The 18,742-nt window shown below is 35.9% G+C and overlaps 2 protein-coding genes across 10 annotated transcripts in view; one reads left to right on the top strand and one right to left on the bottom strand.

Annotated features, from left to right (window-relative positions):
• Positions 1 to 447: 447 nt before the first annotated feature.
• Positions 448 to 2,877, bottom strand: LOC134665291 (GTP-binding nuclear protein Ran). Of its 3 annotated transcripts, none has more exons than XM_063522190.1 (3): positions 2,739 to 2,877; positions 1,907 to 2,359; positions 448 to 1,348 (listed from the first exon to the last, which is right to left on the bottom strand). In XM_063522190.1, the coding sequence occupies exons 2-3, from the start codon at positions 2,330 to 2,332 to the stop codon at positions 1,133 to 1,135; spliced, it is 642 nt and encodes a 213-aa protein (XP_063378260.1). In that variant the 5' UTR covers positions 2,333 to 2,359; positions 2,739 to 2,877; the 3' UTR covers positions 448 to 1,132. The 3 variants fall into 3 exon arrangements, with proteins under 3 accessions (XP_063378260.1, XP_063378261.1, XP_063378262.1); XM_063522191.1 differs by lacking the exon at positions 2,739 to 2,877 and adding an exon at positions 2,458 to 2,574; XM_063522192.1 differs by lacking the exon at positions 2,739 to 2,877 and having other exon boundaries at positions 1,907 to 2,375.
• A 1,276-nt stretch (positions 2,878 to 4,153) lies between these two features.
• Positions 4,154 to 18,742, top strand: part of LOC134665327 (syntaxin-1A) — an 81,505-nt gene continuing 66,916 nt past the window's right edge. For 6 of the 7 annotated variants that reach the window (XR_010098356.1, XM_063522251.1, XM_063522252.1 and 3 more), the window contains exon 1: positions 4,156 to 4,340. Coding sequence is in view for 6 of the 7 variants with exons in the window: in XM_063522251.1 (XP_063378321.1) it covers positions 4,308 to 4,340 (33 nt within the window). In the remaining variant the exon portion in view is untranslated. Of the gene's footprint in view, positions 4,341 to 18,742 lie in introns of all 7 variants that reach the window. The other variant, XM_063522256.1, reaches the window with a different exon arrangement.

The raw sequence follows: 18,742 nt of genomic DNA, 5'->3' as shown, positions 1-18,742 counted from the left end.
TTGCCACAGAATAAATAATAGTACTAGGTACAGAAGACTCACTCACTAGCAAAACGCGTCTGTTACGATCAGCACATTTATGGCCGCTAGGTGGCGACAGCGCCACGCGCGGCTTAAGGCAAACCCCAAAATTGGGGTCGAACGGATGTACTTTTAGCTACCCGTAGCAAAGCGACGAAATCGCGGAGTGAGCCACGCCTGCCTTTGCACATGACACTATCTTTGTCAAAGAATGGCTGTGACAAGTCTAGTAAATTATAATTTCTGAATAAAATTGACGTATAGGGATGATAGACAAAAGCCACCCTTAGAACTGAAATGGTATATCCATAGATTCATTGCATTGATAAAGGTTTGATATTTTCTCAGAAGGGACTATTTAACTAATTGTTATGCAATGAGCCTATTTTGGTCACAAATCCTTTGATGGTAAGGTAAAAAAATTGCTTCTTTTTAAAAGTTTATTCTCAAAAATTATCCACAATTACAGTGAAATATTGTCAATCCTCAGAGCAAACAAAAGCATCTGAGATTTCAAGATTAGTAAAGGATCCTGACCACTCCAAGATACTTTAGATACTCCTAACCAATACAATAATTTATGTTATCAAATATTTCACATGTTTTAACGACCTGCAACATACTTATGGCATGTACTTAGTGAAACTTACACATTAAGATTTAGAGTGGTTTACTGTTACAATAAAGATCACAAAGAAGAAAAATACATAGGGTACAATTAATGATGGTTAATTTGTTTTACTTAACACAATAAAAGCACTGTGTATTTAGACAATTAGCCATTTTAAAAATACATCAGGGTTTTCGGTGTGGGAATGATTTCACATATTTATAACTTTGTTTATTGTAAAATAATTACCAAACTATGAATTAAACATAGGTAGTAAGGTCAAAATGTGCTTAAAAATGTTAAATTAGTAGTTTTCTACAGTTTTTAACTGTTATTTGGCTAGTGTAAAACATTCCCGCACCAAAAACCCCGATGCATGATTATAAATCAGCAGAAAACTAATGGAATGAAAATTTTATGACAAAATTGTCTTCGAAACAGTCCTGCTTGTTCATCCAATCACATTGTTTAGAGGGCATTTCATTTAACAATCTTTGATATTTACAAATCTTCATCTTCATCCGGCAGGGCAGTATCTTGAGCCTCTTTGAGATCCTTTTCGATCTGGTTCTGCCATTGTGGGTCCATGGTGACTTCTGGGGGCACGAGCGCAGGCATAGCCACAAATTCTAGGTTGCCATCACCAATTAGTTTGCGCGCCAGCCAAAGGAAGGGCTTCTCGAAGTTGTAGTTTGACTTGGCTGAGATGTCATAATACTGGAAGAAAAATAAATTTGTTAGACCCTTAACACCTCAACTATCACTCCGGGATCAGATCTATTCCACCCGATGGGGTATGGTTGATTGCGATGTCAACAGTCCGTACACGGCGGGAAGAAGTTGATAACTTTCGGGAAAAAATTTGAACCTTACACAGATTTATTTAAAGTTAAAATTTCTTCAACAAAGTATCTCGAGTTATCAACTTCTTCCCGCTGTGTACCGAACTATTGCCATAGAAAACATGTTAATCAGTAAATGTCTTAACAATGATGAATATAACTGACTTGACAATAGTCCACAATAGTTTTGCCTTTCTCAAGCACTTTCCGTTTTATATGGGGAATGTCCAGCACAACTATGTTCACAATGCTATAACAGCTCAAGAAAGAAGTCTTATAATCCAAGTTAAACTAAGATATATCTTTAAAATGTGTATACAAACAAAGGTCACTGCATAACTATTATGATACTACCATTGGAATAATATTGTCAATAATGCACTAATATTCTAAATCAATTTAAACAAGTTGAAAAAAAAACATGCAAGCTTACCTGAAGATTTTTTTTCCTGTGGAAAACAATAGTTTTCGCTTTGACCTTCCTGTCTTTAATGTCAACTTTGTTTCCACATAAAACAATGGGGATGCCTTCACATACGCGCACCAAGTCTCTGTGCCAGTTGGGGACGTTTTTGTAAGTGACGCGAGACGTTACGTCGAACATAATTATGGCGCATTGTCCTTGAATATAGTACCCGTCTCGAAGACCTCCGAACTTCTCTTGACCGGCTGTATCCCATACATTGAATCTAATAGGGCCGCGGTTCGTGTGAAAAACAAGAGGGTGCACTTCGACTCCGAGCGTTGCGACGTATCGCTTCTCGAACTCTCCAGTCAAATGTCGTTTGACGAATGTTGTTTTGCCAGTGCCGCCGTCGCCAACCAGCACGCATTTGAATGTGGGCATATCATCAGCCATTTTGATTAATTTATTAATTTCCTAGTCCTGAAAACAGTAAAAACTTAGCATGAGTCGAATAAGAAGATTCACACGATGACTACACCAATGTCCATCCAAGCTTACACCACTATTTTATTACTCACTGTTTCGTTATTAAACAACAGCTATTACAAAACAGACTTTAAGTAGTTTAGAGTATTGAGTTTCAATTAGAACTTATTACACGGTTAATCTTCCAAATTTAAAATTGTTTCAAGTTTTCCACCAAATGGCGCTCAACTATCCGCACAGGAATTTAGCCTAATGGTACCGAACACTTGAACAAATTACACATAAACTACATATCATGGGTCACAAATAAATATCGGAATGAAAAGCTTGGCACTAACTGATTATAAATAAGTAAAATAAAAACACAATTTACCAAGATTGTCTAAGAAAACTGTGATTTAACTTAACACTGGCAAAAGTCGTTACGGCTCACAATGGCGTCACTGAACTAGACGGAAGAATACTTTGACACCGACAGGCGCAATGACAATTGTAGTCATTTGAATGTCCCTCAAAATAGTGGAACAGTAAAAGAATATTAATAAATACCATAAAAAAAATTCTAATCCATCTTTAAAATAATACAAAATTTATGCAAGTAAATTGTTCTAGCGTTTCTCATTTGATTGCAAGAATAAATTTAACAAGTATTTTGCCTGATACATCTCTTCCCTTCTGTGACGTCAGAAATTAAGCGCCATCATCGAGCATACAGTCCAACTCCAACTTACCCCGGCTACTCACGTAACGATAAATCGTTGCGATAAAACTGTGCAGTCCGACTGTGCAGATAAATCGAACCGTGTGTATGTCGATTATCGTAACAATTTGTCATACACACGGTTCGATTTATCTGCACAGTCGGACTGCACAGTTTTATCGCAACGATTTATCGTTACGTGAGTAGCCGGGGTTATAGAATATTATAAAAAAAATAAAGTAGTGCGAAAGTAAGACAGAAAAAGGAAAAAATAACTTAGAAAATTATAACCTGTACATTTTGTTACTATACAGAGATTACTAGTATTATGAACAAATCACTTAGAGGTTTGTTGTCGCGTTATATTGCTATCACTTTCGCTTGCCGCAGTTATGATGAATATTAATTAAACGTATGGCATTGAACCCTATAGTGTCAATAAAATTGATAGGTCATAATAATAAATTGTAACATCTGTGTACCGATATAATATAAGACTTTATATTAATGATATATTATTATGATATTTAGACTAAAAGAGCTGTTTGCCTCTTTTTCTAACAAATAGGCATATGGCTATTATTCTCTTTGAATCGGACCATGAGTGGACCGGAAGTGAGGACTTGACAATGACTTGACATCACATTGACATTGACATATAGGTGACATCTATAGATGACATTGACGTATATCAAGCGTATTTGCCTTTAAAAAATGTCAAATATTACAATATGATAAATCTATTGCATTTTTATGGCCTACTGGGTAAATGTATAGCAATAATAAAGAAATAACAATACACAGACGAAGACCTTCTGAAGGCATTGGCGACAAGACTCGGCAAAGCAAGCCTCTTTCAATTGCTTGAGACAAAAGAGGACGACACTTTATCGAATAATCTCAGCAAGTATGTTTATGTTCATGTAAGAGCGCTAAGTATCGGCATGTATATTTTTTATACCAAAGTAATTTATTGAACTATTACAAAAAATGTATTATCCATGCATTTTCGCCAAATTTTTTTTTCATCCTTTTTCTATAATGTTGCCGCACTAAAAAATTAAGTTTCGTTTGGTTCTTGCGTGGTGGCGTATCGATTTTTGTTGAGTGAAGTCAGTGAAGTGATCGTAGTGTTCGTGTCCTTTAATTCCTTTATTTTAGTGACGTTTTTAGAAAAATATCTGTGAATGGGATTGTGTAACAAGATAAAACGTTTATTTGGTGTGTGATTTTCCATTAAGGATGACGAAGGACAGGTTAGCGGCGCTCCAAGCGGTAAGTTTTTCGTCTGCCTAATATAACCAAAGGTCTTCCTCTTTGGCCATGAATTCGCGAAAGAATAGCATTGAGTATGGCATTTATGATAGCGTTTTTGTGGGTCATAGTTTATTATACTCCTCCATAACATTGTTTGTAGGATTTTATGCAGAAATATATCAAATTCTTATTGGATTCTTTATTCTATTCGCCCCACCCCTCAGATTTATAATACTGGTGATAAAATGTACCTAAATAATACATTTTTCGGTTATTACTAAGGCAATAAATTATTGATTGTTCATAAACTTGGCATGAAGATGTTCAGGTTGGTAACCTTTGACAGGACTTGGACAAGATAATTATATGGATATGAACTTGGAAACTTGCCCTAAATTATTCAACATGGTTATCCTTATAAGACATTGGTATCCAGGAGGTTATGATAGATTTTTCTGAATATTTTGGCAAATTATATGCAGGTTTTCCTGTACTACAACTGAAACTAACAGCTAAGTTCATTACTCTGATTGGATAATATTTAATTGGATATAATGTGTTTGTGGTGCATACAAACTTAATACCTTAATTACTTAATCCAATACTTAATTGGATTAACACCTACAATGCTAGTGTTAATTTCATAAAAAGCTCTAATCTGGGTGTTTTAATATTTAAAAATTGTAACTTTAAGTAAATTAATCATCATACTGTGCTGGCTAAAACATTTAAAATGAACAACCCTAATTATTCAACTCTTAACAATATTATAATCCTCTTTAAAAACTATTATGGTACTATGGTACGTAAATCATAAGCTATTGCTGGGGTTTCTATTTTGTTTTTAGTCCTTTACTTTTGTAAGTACAAACTATTATTGCAAGATATTTATTAGGCAACATTGACCAGGTCAAATAATTTAAGTTATAATTATATATAAAAAAATTGCCATGTATACTCCTAAATTACCTGGTGAAGCAAAAAGAGTCTAAACAAAGAAAAATCATGCACAATTTGGGTTGCTGATGGATTATCCGCAACTCCGACACTGATTTGCATTAAAATCTTAGAATTTTAGCCAAACACAAGCCCTTGTTAGTCACATAATAACAGAAAGTTTGCTAAGGTGGGATTGGCAGTAAAGCACCTTTGTACACCTTTACAAATTGATTTTCTTGAGTATATTTTACATATACTGGGTGTGGCCTGTAACACGAGCAAATAATTAAAACATGGATTGTACTCCTCAAACGGTGACACTTTTGTTCAACAACTTTTAAAAATTATGAAGTGTCTAGACTTCCTATTTTTCATACAAAATAAATATTATCTTCAATGGACACCATCGCCATGCCATATCATTTGTGATTGACGTTGCTTGTCATACCTTAAGCATAATAAAATTCGCAATACATTGCGGTTTAGAATACATCTTAAAGTGTATTAAAAATCAAACCACAAGTTAGTTTTAAAAGTTGCTGAACAAATGTTGGTCAGTATGAGGAGTATAGCCTACAGTTAAATTTTTTGCTCGTATTACAATCCACACAGGGTATGAATCAGTGCTACAAAATCCATTTAGGAAAAGACACTTGAAATAATTTTTGTATATCATCTTACAAAATATATTATGATTGTGAAACTGTGATAAAAACATTATCAGTACTTATAAAATTAATTTCATTTATCACCATTATTTTAATTAATGGAGTGCCTAAAGTAATACAATATTCTTTAAAGTAATTGCTAATTTCAAAAACTCGTAGTTAATTAAAATGACGTGGTTTAGATAATAACCAAATTTTTTTATAATAGCATTATTTACTCGATTTAGTTCGATGTTTTGTACTAGTTGTTACGACCATGGTCACCAGAAGACAACAGTTCAATTATTTTTAATTCAGTAATCACTCTTAATATGATCTTGTTTAATACGTTTTCCCGCGTAATATATACACCTTTTTACCCTGGCCACACTTATTTACATCCTTTATTTCACAGTCAATATTTCACTTTCTCGTTTAAAACGCATGTTTGTTACGGTCTCGGATTCTTATGTGGGGTTTTACTGTAATATATGCGATTAAAGCTGATTTGTAAGTTTATTATGAACTGAAAATAGAAATCTACAACAAATGATGATACAAAATCAACATTACATATCGTTGTCGTGGCATTGTTGACTCGGTTATCAGTTTACGCGCCATCCGGCGTTTATCAATGCTGACTCATTGAAAATGTGCATCATCATAGGCTGCATCACCTTACGTCGTATACACCTTACCTACTTGGGACATCGTTAACGAAGCTGTCTACGCTGAAAAATCCGTTGACGTCATTACGCTGTACCTTGTGAGGTCATCTTAAATAGATCTAAGTATGTTTTTTGTCCTTGTCGGGCTTAATGTGCCTACTTAAAGTGAAATAAAGAGCATAGCTGTGTAAACAAGCTATTACTGTTGTAAAAATGCGGGGGAAAAAGTTGTTGCCTTCTCCGGAAGTTAAGGACACGCTAATGGATTCATATTTTACAACATACTTTCCTATTTGAGAATAGGTAAGCGTGGTAAGAGCAGGGAGTGTAGGTACTTAGGTATTACCTATTTATTTAGAACCTTAACTGTATTGTATAATATTGTACGTAACGCCAAGAAAACATAAAGTATACAATTTAGGTAGCATCATTCTAAGTGTTCTATAAAATGTGTTGTGAAATTGAAAGTATTTAACTCTGGTGAAACTGGTGGAAGCAACTATTTCACCTTCCAAGTATTAGCGCTTTATCTTCGTTCAAGCGCAAAAATATCTACATGGGGTTCAATAGGTCACTTTCAATTCAACCACAGATCGACAATTGACCTCATAAATCCGCCCACAAACTAGCATTTTCACTTCAAAATACAAATACAAATGCATTTATTTCACTACTTTCATACAAAACAAACGTAGCTTAACAGTGAATGAAATACCTGTGGCCTATTTTATAAAGCTACAAGTTACAATTTACAAGCAGAAGTCTCGTTCTACCACATAGGGTTAGAAAGAGACTTCCGCTTGTAAATTGTAACTTGTAGCTTTATAAAATAGGCCACTGGTGTAGGTATTTACGTTTAGGTACTTCTGTGGGGATACCTAAATACCACTGCAGTAACCCGAGCAGATTTTAAAATCCCTTCTAATAATTTAAATGGTTGGTTGTACTAGTGACGAAAATACGTAACGTAACGTACCGGCCTTAGTTGGCGCTAACAATCTCCTAATTGGACTACTCGCCGCCTAATTAACTATGTAGGTACTTACAACTTGATTACGCGGAGCGGAGGAGAGGCCATAGGCTGAAACTGAAATCCTTAAAGGGTCTAAGTTTTGACTCGCTTTATTATTTATTTAAATTAAGTTCGTTAATTTATACTCTCATCATTTCCTTGGTTTTCGTTTCCTCTTACTTCCCTCCACATTCATTCGTAATACCTGTCCCATCCCATGCCTTTCATCAGTTTCATCCCTCCGCATCACATGCCAGTACATAAAAAGTAAAATTACCGGTAAAATTTACGTTAACTAGGTAACGTTATAATAATGTTAAGTTATCAAGTAACGTTACCATTTACTACAGGTAATAAGGTATTTTTATGATTTTACCGTTACTTAACGTTACTTTATAATGTGAATTGGTAACGTTAACAAGCCCTGGCCATTACCACGCTAGGCGATTCGTACTTTTCTACTCAACTGAAACTTACTAACTTGTCAATAAAATAAAGCTATTCATAGCAGAGCGTGTATGAATATTTACAGTAAAAATATGTATGAAGTAAGTTTCCTAATTGAGGTGACGCATAGTAACGACCTTCCTTAATGTAACATGCAATGCAAGGTGTCCGAAAGAGGTTAAAATGTTTTACAAACTCATTACGTATGACTATTGCAATTTGCTTATCTACTGTTTTGAAACAAAATGTAACTTGAGCAAAAATGACAAACATTCGTGAGCTACAATACTTGTCTACTCGCTATAGCCCGAACGGCGTTATAAATATAATATAATACAATAAACAAGAACAATTCTTATCAATTTGGTGTAGGTAACATTTTTAATTAGTTTAAGTAAACTGATGTTTCCGGGTGTGTATTTAATGAGATTATAACGTTGGCGCACACAAGCGTATATTAGGTACTATCAGCGTACATATCAATAAAAGCTACTCTCATTTCCAAGTTTCTACTCCTTTTTGCAGAATAATCTTTGAATGTCAATATATTTATTTGGAGCCAGCTCTAAACTTACGTACCGTAATCTTTCTATTGCTATTAATTTGCTATGCCAAACACAAACTAACACAAATTTAATAATAAAGTGACAATTGTGGCAAATGATCAATAACTTTAATATATTATACCTATGTAATAGCTTTTAGCTCAAAACTTTACTTATAAATTGGTTATCATCAGGACTATGCTAGTTTTTGTAGTGATTTGGTGTAGGCACAAACTCAGATAAGTGAATTTTATAATTCGATATTATCTAGTTTACAATTCTTCCATGTTTTTTTTCTATTTATATTCCACCATCGTCTAGTATGCAGAGTACAAGCATGCGAGTGTTTTGTGTAAGATGACACGATAGGGGCTATTCATAAATTACGTTATTTCAAATTAGGGGGGGGGGGTCTGGACATCGGATGACGGTAGCATGAAGTAGGAGGAAATGGGGTCCTTTGAAGCATGATTTTTGGATGATTATAGGGGGGGATAATCGTCGAAAATCGATGACGTAATTTATGGACAGCCCCATAGGGATCATCCATTAATTACGTCACACGAATTTCTAGGTTTTTTGACCCCTCCCCCCCTCCTTGTCACACTTGGTCACATTTTGCAAATCCCTCCCCACCTGGTGTGACGTCACATTTTCGGCAATTTTATTTTCAATGAAATCGGCAATACTAACTCGGCATAATTTTTTTAATAAAAAAATGTTTTTGGTAAATGGTGACTCCCCCTTCCCCCATGTCACAACATGTCACATTTTCTTGACCCCCTCCCGCCCCCTAAACGTGTGACGTAATTAATGGATGACCCCATTTTGGAAATCCCTGTAGACATCCTCGGAAACCTAAAAGACATGAGAAACATAAAAAAATGCGACAAGGAAAATGAGATTGGCTGTTTACTTATTCAAATATAATTTGCTATGTAAATATAGCAACTTCGGACAGAATTAATTTCGTGTTTAATATTAATATATGCAAATCCCTAAGGTGCAACAGAGAGGATATGCTAAAAGCTGTTCCCTTATTTTGTTATAGGATTTTTATTATGTGATATCGTCACAACACAATCCTCAAACACGTCCTGCGCTCGGTGAGTTGACTGTCCGATAGTGACAGTTGATAAGATTCTCATCGCGTAGTTGTAACGAATCTCGAGGTTGCATTACACAGGAATCACCAAAAACTCGACTCTTCCCTGTTTGTACAAAAAATCAGGTATAGGGACATTCGGCCTGAACCGAGCAGTCACTTATTATGAGGAAGTTATCGCCAGATTGGTCGGTTACAAATAAACATTCAAATTACGCTATATTTGAATGGGTATTCCCCGTTAAATATAGCTATTATTATTAATGTAAAGTTCTTGCAAATATAGACACAAAAATATGTATGTAGCTAGGTATACATCTTTTATTTACTTTGCCTGCAGCGACTTACAGAAGTACGTGAGTACATGATATTGGTTACCATGCGCGAGCGCAGGATTTCATATACGTTATTTATGCAGTTATTTTTAATAAGAATTATAATACCTTAACCCCCACCTGTATCCCCAATTGTCAAACTTCTATTTTACTATTATCTCAAACTTCGGCTGTAGTCACGACGGTATGACATTTCACCGATCGCCGTTATAAAAGAAAGAGCAGCGGTATCAAGGTTGCCGGGGAAGGTTCAAGTGCTCGTCTCACCTGACGTCACCGGACGTCCCTGCTCATGTAATGCAACAGCTGATTCACATTGAGGTACTTATCACACCTGCATCCCCATTGTCTAACTTCTATTTTACTATTATCTCAAAGTTCTGCTGTAGTCACGACGCGACGGTATGACATTTCACCGATCGCCGTTATAAAATAAAGGGCAGAAGTATCAAGGTTGCCGGGGAAGGTTCAAGTGCTCGTCTCACCTGACGTCACCGGACGTCCCTGCTCATGTAATGCAACAGCTGATTCACATTGTGTCTATATTTAGCTTGTGAGTAAACGCTCTCTAGGGGAGGAAGAATTAAATTTCCGCCTGCATTAGACATTGTATGAGAGATGTTACTAGGGGCACAGCACACACAGTACTGTCAACGCCGTGCTTAAATAATATATGTGGTCAATGTAGATCTTCTCGTTTGACCTGAAGACCGTTCACCGTATATGCCATATGAAAATTATTTAAGATTTGGTTGTTTAGGACCGTCTTGTCCTGAACACATTGATCTTGATCCGACATACACATTCGCCATAGGTTTACGTATCTTCTTGTTACTCTTGTTCTTTTGTTGGAGCATTCCATGAAATTGTCTAGCGTTGTCCCGTACAAACGCGAAGTTTCTGAAGATTTAAAGGTATAAGAGTTTCCTTTTCTATGACAAATGGTCAAAAATATGCACAGAAAAATAATCGCCTGCTTTAAATGCCGAGAAAAAAGTCGCAACACAGCAAATAAAATGTGTTTGTACGGGACAGCCCGTGGAATGCTCCTGTTAATTTTACATCTGTCCTCTATTGTAACACACTCTGATGTCACAAACATTAACCATGTAAATATCGTAGCGTTTCTTTCCTAATTTCTAATGTTTTTTTTTTTAACTTTAACCCCCTTATTCATAAAACTTAGCAACCTTTTAAAAACTTTTGTAACATGTTTGTCTTTTTCTAACAAACAGAAATGTAAAAATGACGGATTATCAACGGTTTGTTACATTTGCCAGACGCCATAACACTAATCTAAATACTGTACAATTAGGTATTTTGTACTCTTGAGAACGAAAAAAAACTTGAAAACGACATGCATAAAGACCAATAATTTGAAAAGTATGATAAAAGTGTTTCACGAACGCGGAGCTAAAAGCGTATCGTATTCAGTTCACGAGCCCGAACGACGCGCCCCGCAGAGAAATCTATAATATTCAATTTATTCCTCTCGATGTTGCTATCGTGCGTTCTATGCATTACTCTTCGGTTAGTTAGTGAACTATCCCAATACCCAACTTTATTGATATTTGCCGAAGGATTTCTTGTAGTTGTAAATTGCCGACTTTACTTCAAAGCGCAAAATAAAATTTGAGGAGTTTATATATTATTGATTGTCAGAGACGACATGATAAGATTTATTTATTAAATGCAATAAGCGTGTGTGAGAATAGAATAGGCGGGAACTTCTGTGCATTGCTAGGCTTATGTATCTGTGCTAATGTTTCTGGCATGAATCCAAGTCGAGCCTACTTGACGGGGTCGCTCGTGGTGGCTGCAAAACTATGGGACTAGCTTATCTATGCCAAATTGGATCTGGGTGTTTAAAATTGTACCATCGAGTACCTAATGTTGGTAATTTACGGATAAACCTCAATCTCATTCAAGCGTCTGGCGATTGCAATATTCAGAAACTAGTTTCCGTATGACCTAGTAAACTGAATTTTGGTATTACAGTGGCAACCAAAACTCAATTGCAACGGCGAGTACTTTAAATATTGAAACGCCTGAATAGAGCGGAGATGGATTTTCTAAATCCCCAGCGGGGTTAAGCGCTTTTGAATAAATTTAGTGATCCTCTGAAACAACACTCAACGTTGCGTTTAAAAATGCATCCATTCTTTGTAAACTTGCCATGACACTTTTTCTGAGAACCGCTTAGTTAGTTTAACGAAATTATCTGAGTAAAGGTGGTTTTGCCAGGAATTTCCTCAATGCTCTTTGCTTAGTTCAAGAAATCGGAAGAAATAGTAACAAGAGTACCTTACCTTTTTGTATCGTAGCAATAGGAAATCCGTGATCTCTTCATCACCCCTCCGAAAACGGGCTTGATTGTTCTCGAATTTACCGTGTTTAATTAAATACATCAATGTTGACATCGTTGGAATTGGAAACGTATATACGTATCCCCGTTCCGTGTCGTGTAAACCGATACTATTAGTCAAACCCGATGGCACATGTCGATATCCGGTGAGACCCAGTTCTGGGACGCGACGGCTGGTGCTCATGTGCTTGTAGTTTGTACATGTATTTATGAAGAATCGTAAAATAGGGCTTGGATTAAACAATGGCTGGTGAATTATCGGAAAACTTTTTTTAAATCATAACATGCCAGTTGAATGAATTCTCAAGTTCGATGTGTTGTTGTTGCTCTCAATTTATAGTAGCTATTCAATATTCATTTGATGTCATATCTAAATAGGTACAAAACCTAACACTTTCTACTTAATCTTAACACATGCAGCATTCACTTCTAATAATCTTACAGCGAAATGTTTCATATAAGTAGGTATTTTATAAAATAATCCAACATGAGGACATTGTTTGTTTTCTTATCTTGAATGAAATCATCTCAACTGTTTAGGATAAGGTGATAACAAACCAATAACTCGAGTGTAAGGCAATAAATTTAGGTACCACAGTACCTATATCAAAATGCCATCTACATTGCGTCCCGATCCTATCGCAATAACGCGGTCACGATGGGCATTTTATTGTCGAATATTATATTGTTAATGGTTACATCCTACGACGTATCGTGATTTGTTACATATAAAACGTCAACATTCACATCAGTCAGAAAAGATTCAATTGACTTCTTCTAGGTTTTCAAGCGTTTCTGCTAATCTAGGGACGTAATATGGGGCTTAAAACGAGATCATAAATTAATTTAGTTTGTCGTCAGTCTAGCGCGAAACTTGGCATGTTTTCAGATACCACAACTTTTTGTGTCACATAAGAACTTGGCCTAGTTTATACATTTATGTTTTTGGTTTAGAAAGCTTAGTTTTAGGGAAAAATATACGGAAAAAATTGTTATACGTTCATATTGTAGTCCGTCAACATAAATATTTTTACGTAATAGATATTTTAAGTTTCTTTTTCCCAAGTGACTTAACTTAATAGTATAGTTTTTTTATTTATTAATATAATTGTTTACAGATGATGGAATGTCTCAAGAAAACCTTTTCTCTTTCGAGGATAAAGCGGAGTAGGCTCTCGCAGTTTTGCTTTGTTACTGAAGTTTTTCGAAGTGGTTTCCAGTGAAGACGCTTTGTCTTTTCACAGTTAGCTAGCTGTTAATCGTATTTTCTGGAAAATACTTACCTACTTCAATTTGCTGTATAATTGCAATTCAAAGGTTTTAAACAATTTATCAAAACTATGGTCAAATGCAATTACGTACTCTAGTAATAAAAGCAGCTGCTATAAGAGTACGCCTTTGTAACCATAATGTAGTTTCGCTCGTTAGATGAAAAAGTGCACCCACAGTAACTATAACTATGTCACTACCTGACTACTCTTGCCTGTTGGAGCCTATCTTATTCTATTTCTAGAGTACCTATATCACACGCATTTGTTCAGGATTAGCAGTAGAAGATAAACTTTCACAAGCTTAACAAAAATTAACCTTGGCCATGAAAGCCTTTGTTGCAGGAAACGCTTTTTACTTAACCTTAATCCTGAAAATTAATGTTAAACATAATCCTTCTGTATCATGTTGTGCTAATGGATAATCAATCAACCCTCGATCAAAAGCTAATGAAACATAATGTACGTAGCCAGTAATAAAATAATATAAGCGAGAGGTGTTACTCGCAGTTACGGGAAAATATATGTCGGTACGGGTGTGCAAAATAATGTTTTGAGGAGCGGTTCAGCGGAATAGTGATACTACAGTGTCTAATTATGTTAGTTCAACTCTGTGTTTAATTTTCGCTTCGGGAGTACTCATTGCCGCGCACCGGGACACCGAGAGTCATTTACGTGTGTTTATATTTTGAGTAGTTTTCAACCTAAAAAGCGTTATAATTTCACTGAAAAGTTTTCACAAAATCCAAATCGTTTATGGCGTGCCATTGTGTGCACTTGGTGACACATAATAGCAGTTAGCAACTGACAGTTGAAATTGATCGGGCTGAATTTATTTCATTAAGACTTTATTTATAGCTTTCCCAGCTCGTTTTTGCCTTTGCATGCCTTTTCAATTTCCAAATACTATAAATATCTACTATACCTGTATATCATAAAACCCTCATAATTCTGTCCTATTTTGTATTCTTGATATCGGAAATCGAGAAAGCTATTTGCATATTCTATTTTCGCGGATCGTATATATATCTAGCTCGAGAATGAATCTGTTGTGGTTGAATATATTTTTTCTCTACATCCATCTGATAAGGATTACCACAGTCAGGTTTTATAAAGGCTTGTTATCTTTATTCTCTGCGTGTCTCTCTTTCTAACTATGTTACTGGAATCAGTTATGTAACGCTGCCATACATGATTCAAATTTTTTTTATTAAGCTATGAGTTTCATCACATCTGATATTTGAGTAATTCTAAGCATTTCTAGCCTGGGAGGCAAAAAGAAGCGTGCGTCTAGTCGGGGAGGGTGGGGGATCTTTAAAAAAAAATCTATTCTGATCCTGGTGGTTACAAGGGCAAGTTTGGTATCATTTTCGTATAAACCAAAGACGTATAATTCATTGCTGATATTTGTTTTTTTCAGTTTCATAGTAATTTTACAAGAAAAACGTAAAAAGGTGAAAAATTTGGTTGGAGATTTTTGCTACGCGGAGCCGAAACTACAAAAGATAGAAAGTTGAAATTTGCACAACTGATTACATTTATAAAGTGTACAAGAGATAAGAAGCGATTTTGATAAATTCAACCCCTAAGGGGGTTAAAAAGGGGATGAAAGTTTGTATGGGGTTCAAGTTTTATTTTAAGCTAGGAGTTTGAAACTTCGTAAAACGATATATTATTAAAATACAAGTAAACTAATTTCAGCGTTTTTGAAAATTCATCCTCTAAGGTGGTGAAAAAGGAGTTGAAAGCTTGTATGGATATCAAAAAAATTTTCGAACGCGGAACTTGAATCTTTGTATTTGGAGATATTATTAAAAGACAAGAAAAGTAATTTCAGCGTTTTGTAAAATTCATCCCCTAACAGGGTTAAAAAGGGGTTGAAAGTTTGAATCCATTACAAATCCGAGTAGACGCACATTTCTTATTGCGTCCCAGGCTTGAAATGCTTAGAATTACTCAAGGAACATATGTGATGAAGCTCATAGCTTAATAAAAAATTTTTGGGTCAACTTTATAACTGCCTCCGCTATGTACTATATTTGTAAGGAAGAGACACAACAGCGATTTAAAGTTACAAGACTTTTTATTATAAAACGCGATTTTCCCTCTGAGATTTTTGGTAATTTGTTGGGCATACAGAAATGTCAGGAGTTTTCATCAACGATTTTATTAATTAGGTACTGAAGTATATAACGTAATTGTTACAGTAAATAATTTTAGAAATAGTTGAAGTGCTTACTTTATTTTAATCTCATTCTCTCTATTATTGTATGTAGATACCTATGAATCTTAATGTATTTTTAATTTTCCTCAAGATTCCCTCCCTAATAACGTTACATGGAATAAGAATTATGCTAGGATTTTGATAGATTTATTTAACTATCAATATTTTTGCTATATCATTCAGAATTTAGGTATATATATGCTCCAACTCTACTTGTACAGTCATCAGCAATAGTATCTTACACAACTAGGGCCGCAAAAATATATGACGCGCTCTTATTGCGCTCCAAATAAGAACGTGTCACATATTTTTGCGGCCCTAGTTGTGTAAGATACTATTGCTGATGACTGTACTTTACTCGTAATTCATTATTCAGAGCGGGGTAGGAGACGCGGCGTTGTAGCAGACAGGTGATAAAGGGACCGATTCGTTGTCAGGGGCAATTTCATAAACGTGCCATACGTTTATACTGCCAATGAGGCCTGGGAAATATAGGGGTTTTCAAGCCGAAGGGTTTTGTTTTAGAATCTGCGGATTTACTGTTGACGTCCCAGATTTTTTTTAACCTTAGTTGAATATACAAGTTACAATAACACATTAAATAAGAAAGAAAATACATACGAACACATGCAAATGGTCACCGAACTAGTCTGACGACAAAGACGTTAAGTTAGTTAGTAATTAGTATACCTACTCACACTCAAACACTGTCGAAACACTCATTGGCAAAAAATATACAGAGTGAAACAAGTGTAGGTAGATAGCAAGTAGCAAATTCGCATTAAAAATTAAATGTCTGACACTTCTGTTCGTACAAAAACGTCAGAAACTTTCCTTTCCTTGCAAACGAAATTACCTTCATAAAGTTTCCAGTTTCGTTCTTCTGCAAACCGCAAAGACCATTATTACGTGTAAACGCCGTTACGCCCGTTGCACTGCTCATTTGTAATTCAGTGACGTACAAATTCGGTGCTAGCGCCACATCAGCCGCTGTATTAGGTTTCAAGTGGTGACTTGTGTTCACGGAAGAACCAGTGTAAGACTACTTTGGGGTCCCCAAGAACTACGCGTAATCAGAGAGCTTACTGATACTGGTTCATCGAAACTTTCGACTCACCCGTAGTCGGTAAGGCTAGAATGATACCCCAGTTGCAAAATATACGTCCGGCAGTGTCTCGGAAGTGTCAAGCGGGCGGGGTGGCTCCGGTCAGAGTAGGCGTGCATAGAGTATTCCATCTTCCGACGACAACGAGGGTTACTGGCAAAAACAAATTTCGCTACCCGTTACAAAGGCACCACTAGATTTGACTGGGACTAGTAGAGACATGCCTTGTGTCTGCTCGTCATATGATACGTGACGTTAACAGGAATTCCTAAAGGTCAGAGATAGGTTACTGACGTTGTCCCTACACTGTGCCTCAGCTCCGCTTACGTAAGTTCTGCGGCAGCGCGCTGGCCGCGGCCTATCAATGCTCCGCGTCCATTCCATTGTCGTACACGCTACATTTCTTCGTTTCGTCCCATTTTTATTGAGATCTTCGTCCATTCCATTGTCGTACACGTTACATTTCTTAGTTTCGTCCCATTTTTATTGAGATCTTATGTGAGTTTAGTGACATAATTAGTTTTGCCACACATGACGACGTCATTAATAGTAGTTATTAGTTACTGATGAATCATATATTTCTTTATAGCATCGTAAATATTTTGTAAGAAAAGTGACGCTGCTTAGTATTTAATAAAATGCAGGGATATAACCTAATATAAATATTAGGTTAAAACCTCAAAACGCTCGAACATGTATGGTACAGGTTCCACATTGAAAAATGATCCAGCAATTTATCAATACGATAGTTTCCAAAACGTTACTTGATTCTATGATATTCAAATTGGCACACGGCGTATTTAAAATAGGTACATATGTATATACATTTAATAAGTTGTATTTTAGGTTTTTCCGTTAAAAGTTTATTGGTTTTACCCGGCCATGGCCCCACTTATTTACGCGTGTTTTGGGTTATGCAACTCCGCTGGTTCGGTCCCTAGATTGAGATTATTCCGTTCACGCAAACGGGGTCTACCGGCAGAATAATGTGCTAAAGGCTTCGGCTCGGCCTCAGGCAAATCGGTGCTCGGGTTAGAAAATTTCTTTCACGTTTTTTTTCGATTGTGAGAATTTACTCTCGAACTTGTGTGGGCTGATAGTATAGTCACGTTCTTCTTATCACAATACAAACGCGCCAAAATTCCAGAGGGCCTACCGCGAAATACCAAAATCTAAATATCGTGATCTGCCGTATCGTTCTTGCATATTCGAACGATAGAGATGCGGATAAAGTAAATTCGATTCACGCTTTTCACTGTAGTGCCTCAGGTTATGTCTAGTCCTGAAACCGAAAATATTGAAGGAAGACTGGAAGACCAGAATGGCAAGGGGGTAAAATTAATAAAATAATAGTGCCAATAACTTTGACACAGTTATTTAGTAAAAACATGAACGTTTTTTTAGTTTCGCACGGCAACAAAGCCATTAAGTTTTGTTTGTTTTTGCAACACTATCTTTTTGTTCTGCTCCAACGCTTTTGTTTGAATTTTATGAAGCGTTATCTTGCTGCACCGTTTACACTGCTGGTATAATAGCATTTCCTTGTATTACCTAGGTCGTGATCTCGGTATAAGCTGCTTAAAGTATCAGAAGCGTTGAGTTTTCTTCCAGTCTGAGGTGGACACAGAAATAGTGTTCACGCGAGATTAAATCTCGTTGACATTTTTAGTTGTATAGTTATGTGGGTACTTTGTATTGTATTTAACTAGATTATGAAATACAGATTTCAAAGTAAAAAGCTCTACTGGTGTATTTACCGA

Source organism: Cydia fagiglandana, chromosome 6, assembly GCF_963556715.1.
Source record: "Cydia fagiglandana chromosome 6, ilCydFagi1.1, whole genome shotgun sequence".
Classification (NCBI taxonomy): domain Eukaryota; kingdom Metazoa; phylum Arthropoda; class Insecta; order Lepidoptera; family Tortricidae; genus Cydia; species Cydia fagiglandana.
Note: the sequence above shows the minus strand (reverse complement) of the source record. Positions and strands in the feature narration are given on the sequence as shown.

What these genes read in the sequence shown, in the direction of transcription:
- LOC134665291 (XM_063522190.1), bottom strand. Translation starts at nt 2,332, where the DNA reads ATGGCTGATGATATGCCCACATTCAAATGCGTGCTGGTTGGCGACGGC. An exon ending in ACAGGAAAAAAAATCTTCAG is followed by an intron (nt 1,349 to 1,906) that starts GTAAGCTTGCAT and finishes TTTTTCTTCCAG; the next exon opens with TATTATGACATCTCAGCCAA.